Source organism: Marmota flaviventris, chromosome 2, assembly GCF_047511675.1.
Source record: "Marmota flaviventris isolate mMarFla1 chromosome 2, mMarFla1.hap1, whole genome shotgun sequence".
NCBI classification, from domain to species: Eukaryota; Metazoa; Chordata; class Mammalia; order Rodentia; family Sciuridae; genus Marmota; species Marmota flaviventris.
Window position 1 is genome coordinate 93,755,261 of NC_092499.1, and position 11,804 is coordinate 93,767,064.

The following is an 11,804-nucleotide window of genomic DNA, read 5'->3' on the forward strand; positions in this document are numbered from 1 at the left end:
TACTAGGTTACAGAGATGTAAAGATGCAAAAAAAGCTGACAAATTTTCTTCTGAGGGTTTTAATTCTTATCTGGGTTTTAAAAAAAACAACAGATGGCTAAAGTATGCTCTGGTATTGGTTGTTTGTCTTCTTTCATTTTTTTTTTTAGACTGGAAAGCGATCCAAGGCCAATATAATTTTTAACACTGCTCTTGGAACAATTTTTGGGGTTAAGAAGTATGCAGATGCCCTGCAGGAGATCATCCAGGAGAGGAACCTCACTGTGAACTATAAGCAAAACCTCATTGAAGTCCGAGCTGATAAACAAGAGGCTGTTTTTGAGAACCTGGATAAACCTGGAGAGACCCAAGTGTTTTCAGTGAGTGTCAAGGTCAAGGTGACTGCCTGAGGTCTTATCTGCTGACCTGAGGGTGGATGTAGACTCTGGGTCCCTTTCTACCATCATCACATGCCAAGGAAGAGTGGTTAAAATGAGCATCTGAGGGCATTGATAGGCTGAGGAGGTGGACCAAAATGGGTTGGGAAGAACAAATTGGAAGAGGCTGTGTCAGTGGGAGGCAGAGGGTTTATCTACTGGTGGCAAGTGAACTTTTATCCCATTCCTTTGACTCTACTTTTCCTGGCACCACATCACTGAAAGCAGCCAAAAATATTTCACCACTTGATTGATTGACTGATTGGTACTAGGGAGTAAACTCAGGCACTCGACCACTGAGCCACATCTTCAGTCCTATTTTGTATTTTATTTGGAGGCAGGGTCTTACTGAGTTGCTTAGCGCCTCACTTTTGCTGAGGCTGGCTTTGAACTCATGATCCTCTTGCCTCAGTCTCCAGAGTCTCTGGGTTTATAGGAGTCCACACCACTTTAGTTATCACCTAAAGAGTTGAGGGAGGGTTTCCTGAAATGCAGGATACGATGGTAGTCTCAACTTGTGGCCCGTGAGAAAGAGCCCTTCTTGTGAGCAGGAAGCAATGCTGGAGTACTTCAAGAGTAACAGAGGTGTCTTTCACCTGTGGAAGAGACTGTTAATGTCTTTCACTTGTGCATAAAAGTCAGCATTTCAAAGTCCTTCTTGAAGAATCTGGCAGAACTCCCACCTTTTCTGGAAAGATCTAGCTTTTCTTTATGTGTCTCAGTTTCTTCTGTGAAGTGTTGATAGTACTTTATAGAGGCATTACAAGGATTAAGAACAAGATGTAAGGGAACCTGGAGGAGAATATTAGTTTACACCATTCTGGCAAGAACTGTTAGCAGTGAGGAAGCATTACACAGTCACAGATTATTCATTCAGCATTTAAAGAATGAAGGGTTCCATAAAAAGGAATTTTGAGGTGAATCAAAGATCAGTCTTTGGAACATGAAAATTTCAAATTTTAAGCATTTTAGTTCAAAGTCTTTTAAAAATTGATTGCCCATATCTTCCCTTTCTTAAATGAAGTGCACCGAATATCATTAAAAATGCTACTGATGACTCAGGGTCATAACCTCAAAAAACTTTTATTTGGAAATAATTTCAAATTTAGAGAAGCTGCAAAAATAAAAAGAACATAAAGAAAATTGTATAAGTTTTACCTGGATTCATTTATGGTATTTTATGCCATTTGCTTTAGTTACATCATTTGAGCTCTCTTTATCTATCTATCTATACACCTTTATCAATTTTCCCAAAGATAAGTTAGAGACAGATATCAAATATTATTATGTCCCCCTTACCCCTAAATACTTTAGAATACATTTCCTAAGTTACGGGAATTTTATTGCATAAACCATAGAAGTTCTCAACTTGGTATATTTGGCACAGATACTTTTTTTTTTTTTTTTTTTTGATACTAGGGATCAAACCTATGGGCATCTGTTTTTTTTTTTTCTTTCTAATTTCAAGACAGGGTTTAACTAAGTTGCCAAAGCTGGCTTATAATTTATAATTTATAATCCTCCTGCCTCAGTCTTTCAAGTCACTGGGATCACAGGTGTGCACCACCACACCTTGCACAGATACATCATTTTAATCTACTATTTATATGCATTTTTTTTGTCAACCAACCCAATAGCATTGACTGTACTTTTCCTCTCCAGTACAGGACCTCAGGGACCTAATATATAGTTAAGCATTGCATTTAATTGTGATGTCTGTTTAGCCTCTTTTATCCTGGATTTCTTTGTCTTCTATAACATTGACATTTTGGAATAATACAGTCCCCCTCCACCACTTGTTTAAAAAATACAATCTTCCACATTTTGGGTTTGACTACAGTTTCTTGTGATTAGTTTTGGGTGATTCTTCCTATACTGGACAATTGCATAACCAAGGTTGTGTCCTTCTAGGGAACCTCATTTATATTCACACAATGTTCATTGTCCTTTTATGGATGATGTGTATTTTGTCTTTCCACATGTTCATCTGCCTGTACACTCAAACATTTTTCTAATACCTACTCATTGCCATCAAGTTATAATCCAGTTTTTCCATTGAATAGTTACTATTCATTTTCTACCCTGCTAATATGAAAGTCTGTGGGGGGATACTGTAAGACCATATAAACACTGTACTCATTAAAGTCTCCCTGTAAACAAATAGCAACCATTGATGACACTTGCCTAGTCTAGTCTTTACTATGGTGGTTAGAAAATTATTGCTTTCTAACTTCAGAATTCCATCTCTTCTACCAGTAGGTTCTTGGCATTCTGTCATTAAGAGCCTTTCTTCTCTTAATTACTGGTATGGACTCATGAATTTTTATTACTCCCCAATAGTTTATAATTCATTTATGTCCTTAATTATTTTGGTGCCCAGATTTGGTCAGTGGGAGCCTTCCTGCCAGTTCCTGAATCACTTGTTTTTCAGCTCTTTTGTCACAGGATGTCCCTGGTCATCTGGTTCTATCAGTTCAGAGTCATCATTTTGAAGGGCTCTCACATAGTGATGTTCAGAGGGCCAACTGGAATGAGAAGGGCTAGTTATCATTTTACAAAAGGGTCTGTGTTTTTGTTTCCATCTCTATCGTTTTTTTAAGATCATTGTGTTTTTTTTTTTTATACCTTTATTTTTTAATTTATTTTTATGTGGTACTGAGGATTGAACCCAGTGCCTCGCACATGCTAGGAGAGCGTTCTACCACTGAGCCCCAGCCCCAGTCCCTGTGTCATTTTTTTAAAAAGTATTTATTTTTTAGTTATAGGTGGATATAATATCTTTTTATTTTATTTTTATGTGGTGCTGAGGATCAAACCCAGTGCCTCACGCATGCTAGGCAAGTGTTCTACCTCTGAGCCTCAACCCCAGCCCCCATCTGTATCATTTTTGTAGTTTTTGTGGCTCTCAGAAAATTGCAACTTTTAAAGATTGATTCCTCTCTCATCAGCTCTTAAATGTTATGGACTGGAATATGAAAGAACCAAACTTGTTAAAAATTTTATATAAAGTAAAAGTGAATAAAATATGGGAAAAAGGATTATATCTGTAATACTGGAATAAGTTACCTGATATATAGTAGCTGATTGACAAATGTTGAATAAATACAACTCCCATTCATCCATCAAGGCTCAGCTCAAAGATCCCCAAACTGGGATCAGTATCTCTTTGTCCGAGTTCCCATAATACTCCCCTTACCTATTCCCTTGCAATGCAATTGCATTTATTGAGTTTCTGGTCCGTTTCTCCAGCTAGGTTCTGTACTCAAGAAGGCAGGAGTGATGGGTCTTTTAATTATATATCCTCATTACCCACACTAGCATCTGGCAATGAGTAGGTATTAGAAAAATGTTTGAGTGTACAGGCAGATGAACATGTGGATTGACAAATAAAAGGAGTAAAGAATGGAAATAAAAAGTGAATGGGGGCTGGGGATGTGGCTCAAGCGGTAGCACGCTTGCCTGGCATGCGTGCGGCCAGGTTCGATCCTCAGCACCACATACAAACAAAGATGTTGTATCTGCCGAAAACTGAAAGATAAATATTGAAATTCTCTCTCTCTCTCTCTCTCAAAAAAAAAAAAAAAAAAAAAAAAAAAGTGAATGGACTGTGAGTGAGGTAGGTGCCCAAAGCATATATACACTTGGGTGAAGGAACTTAACTTTGTAATTTGGTCTCTTTTACTTTGGTTCAACTATGCTCTGGATAGTTGAGTTTGCAGGTGGGGACTTGGATAAATGAATTGTTATTGTTCTTCTAGGAAATTTGTAAAGAAGGAAGATATTTGTGTCTCCTTTGATTGTAGGATTTTAGGTCAGCTATTCTTTCATTTCTACTCTTAATCTGAATTTTTAAAAATCCTCCAAAAGTCTTGTAATCAGTGGTTTTCAATGCTGGCTGCAAGGGAATCACCTGGGAAGCTTTTGAAATGTGCTGACACCTGGGTTTCCAGCAGAGATTTTGATTAATTGGTCTGGAGTGCAGACCGAGGCCGGGGAGTTCAAAAATTCCCTAATGATTATAATGTTCAACCAGGATGGAGAACAAACACATAAAAAATTAAATGTACTCAATAGCCTAATAATCTTGTATCCTCAACAGAGAGCTTATGAACTGATCTAGGTTTTCTATGGTTTTAAACATATAAACCTCTGTTTTATATCATAAAGTCTTAGAACTGGAAGGTAAGGAGTAAAGAGGGTGTGTGTGGGGAGAGCTTGTGGGGCTCTAGAGTGATTGAAAAGATGCAAATTTGGATGTTCTCCTTTTGCATAGTATGAAATGCTGCACGTGACACCGCCGATGAGCTCACCAGATGTCCTCAAGACAAGTCCCGTGGCTGATGCTGCTGGCTGGGTGGATGTAGATAAAGAAACTCTGCAGCACAAGAAATACATGAATGTGTTTGGGATCGGGGACTGCACCAACCTTCCTACGTCAAAGACGGCTGCAGCAGTAGGTAGGATACCCAGCTCTGTATCTCCTCTCAAATTGACGTCTCTCCAGGTCTCCATTGTAACAGAAACAAAAGTTTGGCACAAACAGTGTTATATTAATAATGGAAGGCCATTTTGTGGCCTAAAAATGACCTTGACCTCTCTGAGGCTGAAACAAGTTGTCAATGAACCTAGTGTGGTATGAAGAAGTAAACTTTTGAATGCTTTGTCCCCCAAAAGTGTGATCTTGTCTGCTTTTTCTTTTTCTTCCTTTTTTCTCTTTTGAAAAATTTTCTTTTTGTCCTCAAAAAAAGAAAGGATTAAGGATTAAACCCAGGGACACTCTACCACTGAGCTTCATCCCCAGCCGTTTTTATTTTATGTTGAGACAGGATCTCACTAAGTTGTTGAGGCTAGTTTTGAACTAGCTTCAGCCTCCAGAGTTGCTGGGGTTAGAGTGTGCACCACAGTACCTTGCTTTATTTGCCTTTTCCAGGTCAGAGGAGTTGTTTTTAGGGAAAGAACCCTAAACTTTCTAGCTCTCTAGAATTCTGGTACTTCTTATATTGCCATACTCAAATCCCTGGCCTTCTGAGCCCCTGACACCAGACAGGCTGGCTATTATTCTCTTGCCTGAAACACCATAAAACTGGAGAAGCCTTTGTTTCCCTAGAAAACACATGCAAGTCAATGAAAGCTTGCAGACCAGAAAATTGTTCTGTTAAGACAAACACAGTGGAGCATGCCCTGATTGGTACACGATTAAGGCCTCAGCCTGGAAAACTAAATTCTTCACCTCCATGTTCTGCTCTAGCAGTGATGGGGAGAATTGCCTTTTAGATTGTGTCCTTTACAGACAGGAACTGTCTTCTCTGGATGTTATAAAACATGGACCTCCCTGCTGATATGTATGGTTGTATTTGTGTGAATTCCACACTTGTGGAACATACTGTGCTACTTTCCCTTCTTCAACATTAACCCATTTTGTCCCACGTATAAAAAACTTAATTATATAATATGTATGTATAATCACACAATAATAATATAATTCTAATATTATAATATTAATTAATATAATTATAGATAAGCTCTAGGTTATGATTTCCAATCTATTTTAATACACCTGTGTCATTTGCATTGAAATATCCACAGAATTGAAAACTTGGGATGTAATGGGTTAAGATAGACTTTCTAAGAAAACCTCTGAATGTCTTTTTCATCATTAGAGGTAATTTGATGGTTTGAGATTTTTAATTTCAGAAATCTGAAATTTTTAATTTCAGAAATCTCAAACCAATGAAGAATTTGAAGGCAAGTACAGTGAATACTCACATGCCATTTAGGTATTAACCAGTTATTAATGCTTTTGACATTTGCTTTGTCACGCTTGGAACTTTTTTGCTGAGTCATTTGAAAGCGCAGTTTAGACATGGTAATATTTTACTTTAAGTACTTCATTCTGAATCTCCTAGGAGAAAGGACATTTTCCTCCATATCTATACAAGACTATTATCATGTCCAAGAAATTTAACATTACATAATGAAATCATGTCATATGTATAATCCAGTTTGAATTTTTCCAATTTTCCTAAAAATGTCCTTTGTAACTCTCCCATCCCCTTTAAGTCCTGTCAAGGACTACATGCTGCACTGGTTGTCACAACTCTCCTGTCTCCTTTCATCTGGAACAGGCCTTCTGAAATTTGTATTTTTGCTTTAATGACATGAGCAGTTTTGAGGGGTCTACACATCTAGACTGGTTATCTTGTAGAATATCCCACAATTTAGAAATTGTCTAGTTGGTCTAGTTTTTTTTTTTTTTGATTGAACATGGGGGCCTTGGCCCTGCTTGGCAAGTTCTCTTACTGCTGACTTACATCTCCAGCATTGTCTAGTTGTTTTCTTATGGCTAGATTCAGGTTAAGTGTTTTGGTGGGAATCTTTGTATCTCCTCTGGCCCTGCAGGAGCCATTATGCTAATTTTGTCTAGTTTTTGGTGAAGCTTGATCTTATCATTGGGTTAATTAAAGGATATGCATACCTCCCACTTCCTGTGGCCAAACCACCTTTTTTCTTTGTAATTTATATGTAGTTTGAGGGGCAGTACTTTTAATTACATTCACTTAATGCAAGCCTACACATTTGGTAGAAATACTGTGACTAGAGGCCCAGATTATGCAAAATTTGGCTTATTTCAAACCAACCAACCAACCAACCAACCAACTAACCTACCAACCAACAAACATGCATTTAATTCAATATTTCAGGTAGATGGTATTAAATATGGTTGAACAAAAATTACAGTTTGTTTTGTAATGGGCAAAGCCTTGCTCTCAGGCCTGTCTTCCATTGGCTCAGCTTCTATATTCCTCCAGCCATGAAGAGATCATCCCTGTTGTTTTTATATCTGCTTTCTTAGAATCTATATTCTATTATATGGTTTTTCCAGATCTATTGTACAAATCCACTCTTGGTTTGTATTTGGGTTCTTTTCAACCCATTTCATATCTAACAGTATTGCAGTGAATGCTGCTCTTTGTCATTTCACATCTGTGAATATCTATTCCAGCTTTCTCCAAGGAGGTTGGCATTTCTCATTAGGTTCCCCTCTGCCAGTCCTCTGAGTGTCCCGAGGCAATGTTCACACTTCTTCTGCAGTCATTCCTTCCCAGACTCTCCAGACCATTATGCTATTGTGAGTAAGACCTTGTCTTGCTGTGTTGAATGTGGCTTTCTTGGGGCTTCCCGCCTTTCTCTGCTTCTCTCTGCCCTAGGAGTCTCCTTTAATTACCTATAGCACAGCACAGCCAAGACTAGGATGTGGCATTTAACAAAGATTAACTGAGGGCTTTGGCATAACAGAAGGAGGTTGTAATACAGGGAAGAGCACAGCTCATGTTTGCCTGTGCACTTGCACATTGAGCCTGGGTGTGGAGTATGGCTGCTTACTGGGGCCATGGGCCTAACCTCTCTGCTGTGACACCAACTGGCCATGTTGCCCTGCAGCAGGGGCCTCCTCAGATCTTCTCAGTATAGATTCCAGACTCCTTATGGCCTGAAAGACAAAGTTTTCCAAAAGGGAAACATTATATTTAGAAATATTGCTAATATTGAATATTGAATAGTGGGCAATGAATAGTGGGCAATTTAATAGTTTTAAGTGGAGTTGTTTCCTTCTCTTTCTCTCTCTCTCTCTCTCTCTCTCTCTCTCTCTCTCTCTCTCTCTCTCTCTCTCTTTTGAACCTCTTTATACTAGAGAAAAAAGAAAATCTTCATTGCTTTTTAAATTTGAGCATCAGCAAACTAAACTTTTCAGGTCAAATAGAGCCTGCTGCCTATTTTTGTACAGTTGGCTAAGAACAGTTTCTATGACAGAACAATTAATAATCAGTTCAATGATAGATAGCAATAATGTTTTACTTATTCTAAAAAAATCATTATTCTATTAGTGAGAATTAGTAGACATGTATTATAAAAATTTATTATATTTTGAATTTCATCAAGATTTTTGTGGAAAGTTGTTTTTCTTTTTTGTTATCTAAAATCTCTGCTTTTTGTGTCTTGACCCACAAGATGTAAATATTTTCTTTACAGAAAAAAATTTCTGATCCCTTGTTTCCTGATTAATGTTACTTTAATGAGAGCTTTGTGATATAAAAGTAATGTATGTTTCCTTGAAAGGTAAACCTAATGTTTTATCTCTGGGTACTGCTTATTTCTTTTGGTAGTCTTAATTATTCAGAATTGAACACACAGGGGGATTAGATGATATTAAGTAATTATCACTAATATTTTTGGGTATAAAAATGCTATTGTTCTTGAGTTAAAACCTCATACCTATCAGAGATACACAGAAATATTTATGGTGAGTTGGTATGCTGCCTGCTATATAAATATTACATGTGTGCGTGCACATGTCTGTGTGTGCGCACACACACACACAGCATTTACAATGGGTTAGATGAAATAAAAATGGCAGTGTTTAAACATTCTCATAATAAAAAAGGCAGCTGTTCTGCTCTTGTCATTGCAAAACAAAAACACACATCTGTAGGTATGCTAAGAGAGAGAGGTCAATGTGTAGATGGATGCATATAGATCTACATCTATATCCATCTGGTCCAGCCTCACCCTGCAGAGTGGAAGGCCCAGTGTTTTACTGATTCAGATATGTCTGGGGCTGCCAATCTAGGATGTCTGTGAGCAGGGACACAGGGGTATCCTGGATGCCTATGGGACACAGGGCACGCAGACCAAACTGACAGCCATCAGCCCCCAGGAAGAGAGGGAACAGGGTTGGAGTAAGACCATCTTTATAATCCTGTTGAAGAGAGTTAGTGTTTTAATTTCTAAACAATAGAGACTTCCCTGTGGACCTCTGATGAACTGAAGGACCCCCCCCCCCCCCAATCCCCACATACACACCTCTGCCTCTAGTAATAGAACTTCAAGATCTAAGGAGGGTCTTGTTCCACTCTAGGGTGATGGGAAATAGAATCTTCTTAACTTGTTTACATTAAAGTCATTTGCAAATTAGTTTTCATGGAAAATCTAGATGCTTGTATTTTTTTCTGACTTTTCCTTTTCTCTTATAGCTGCTCAATCAGGAATACTTGATAGAACAATTTCTCTGATTATGAAGAATCAAATACCAAAGAAGAAGGTTCGTATACCTTGCAATAATCAGTCTCAATTATCACCTTCTGTTCTGTGTGAAAGTGGTGTTTTCCCACAATTTTGCCACTTTCTTAATTAGTTTCTTCAGTACAGGTACTTTAGTTTTTGCCTTCAGTACTGTTTTGTGGTGACACAATGTATTTTTCATTATACAAAAAATTAGGATACACACACACCAAAAAAAAAAAAAAAAAAAAAAAGAAAAGAAAAACATTGTAACTACTACTCAGAGCAAATAATAAATTCTATAGTTCGTATATAATCCCATAAAAATGCTACTTCTCAGTCCTACAATCTCATTTCAATTTTAGTATGATGGCTATACATCCTGTCCACTGGTGACCGGCTACAACCGTGTGATTCTTGCGGAGTTTGACTACAAAGCTCAGCCACTGGAAACCTTCCCCTTTGATCAGAGCAAGGAGCGACTTTCCATGTATCTCATGAAAGCCGACCTGATGCCTTTCCTGTATTGGAATGTCATGCTAAGGTAGGTGCATCACCTGGTCCTGGTGTGGAGGGCACCCCTTTTAGCAACTGCACCACCTTATGTAGGGTCATGATTTCAAAGAGGCCTTGCAGCTTCCACCTAAAATGGGATTTGTTAATGGACCCCCCCCACCACACACACACACACACCTGCCTCCATGCTGTGCCATTTCTCATCAGTGATGGCAGCCCTGAAGGATTCAGAGCCTTAGCCACATTAGAAAAAGAGGGATGTCCTGGGTGAGGAAAGGGGTTGGCTCTATCACACATAGGGAATGCTGCCTCTTTTCTTCATTATTGGCAGTGAACATGACTTCTGATTTTCATGTTTTGGTCTTTTTTTTGTTGCTGGGTGAATAAATAATAACAGTAAATCATTTTCACATGCCACGTTACTATCTCATCTGCTACTTTACTTTTGTTTTTATTATGTTTGGGGAAAAATAAAGATGATTAGGAGCACAGACTTTGGAGTCCTGCCTCTATTTGAATGATGCATCTGCCACTTACTAGTTTTATGTCCTGGGTAAGTTGCTTAAACTCTGTGTTTAAGTTCCTTATCTGCCAAAAACTGCCCATTTCCTAAGATGGAGATTAATGTGATAACATATGAAAGAGCCAGGTAACAGTAGGCATGTAATAATAGTAGAGTAATACAAATTAATAATTCATATTCCAAAAATTGATGATCTTTTTTGACTTTTCCAAACTCAGATAAGATTGGTAAGTCAGGATATCTATATCAGTGGTCATCAACCAAGAATAATTTTGCCTTCCAAGGGACATGTGGCAGTATCTGGAGACATTGTTGGTTGCCAACAACTGGAGGGATGTTACTAGCATGTAGTGGGCAAAGGCCAGGATACTGCTAAGCATCCTACAATGCATAGGATAGCCCCCTGTAATAAGTAATTATCTGGTTCAAAATTTCAATATGGCTAAGGTTAAAAAACCCTGATCATTTAATTCATGAGTAAGTGAAAGCAGTTTGCATGTAACGGAGGCTTCATACAGGTTTGCTGAATTGAGTCAGCATGTCCAGGCTCATGCTATAAGTCAATGTCAAAGCTAGGACTGGAAGTATGTTGTCTTCTCCTAGTTGTGGGATCTTAGTGGACAAATCTTACTTTGTGTGGTGATAAGAATGCCCTGTGAGCATCGCCTCTCTTTTTAACATCCTACAGGCTGAGGTCATCCCATCTCTTTTACCTCAAGTAAATTCTGTATTATTTCTTTTTTAGGGGTTACTGGGGAGGACCAGCCTTTCTTCGGAAATTGTTTCATCTGGGTATGAGTTAAGGATGGCTCAACCTTGCTCTCCTTGGATGGCTTCTATATCAGAATTTCAGATGCTGATTGACCCAGAATGGAATGAAAGACTAACCCTATAAAGAGTTTCTTGCTGGATGATGGTAACTTTTTCAGTACCTCAGAACAGCCACTGTGTGGGCTGCCCAGGGTGGGCTTGGTTGTTTGGAAATATTCAAATGAAAGAATAATAGACTTCTATTTTCTAAATAAAATTTTGTTATTGATTGATTTTTCTGAGATATTTCTATCTTGACCAGTAGGAATGAAAACTTATAGCGTTTGGAAGAGAAAAATGGTGTTGGTAGAATAGTTTACTGCTAATCTACCATGCATATTCAATTTATGGCTTCACAGAGCCTATTTAGGGTCACAGAAGAGTCATTTTTAGGGGACAACATTGTTTCAAACACAGTGCATGGCAGCCTTGACTCTTCCTGTTTCAAGTCAATGTCAAAGCTAGGACTTGAAGTGGATTGT

The 11,804-nt window shown here is 38.2% G+C and overlaps 1 protein-coding gene across 1 annotated transcript in view; it reads left to right on the plus strand.

Moving 5' to 3' along the window:
• Positions 1–11,555, plus strand: part of Sqor (sulfide quinone oxidoreductase) — a 46,371-nt gene extending 34,816 nt beyond the window's left edge. Inside the window, exons 6-10 of the mRNA XM_027925992.2 lie at positions 150–359; positions 4,690–4,873; positions 9,446–9,513; positions 9,839–10,017; positions 11,258–11,555. Of these exons, the coding sequence (XP_027781793.2) occupies positions 150–359; positions 4,690–4,873; positions 9,446–9,513; positions 9,839–10,017; positions 11,258–11,315 (699 nt within the window). The 3' untranslated portion in view covers positions 11,316–11,555. The remainder of the gene's footprint in view (positions 1–149; positions 360–4,689; positions 4,874–9,445; positions 9,514–9,838; positions 10,018–11,257) is intronic.
• Positions 11,556–11,804: the final 249 nt, after the last annotated feature.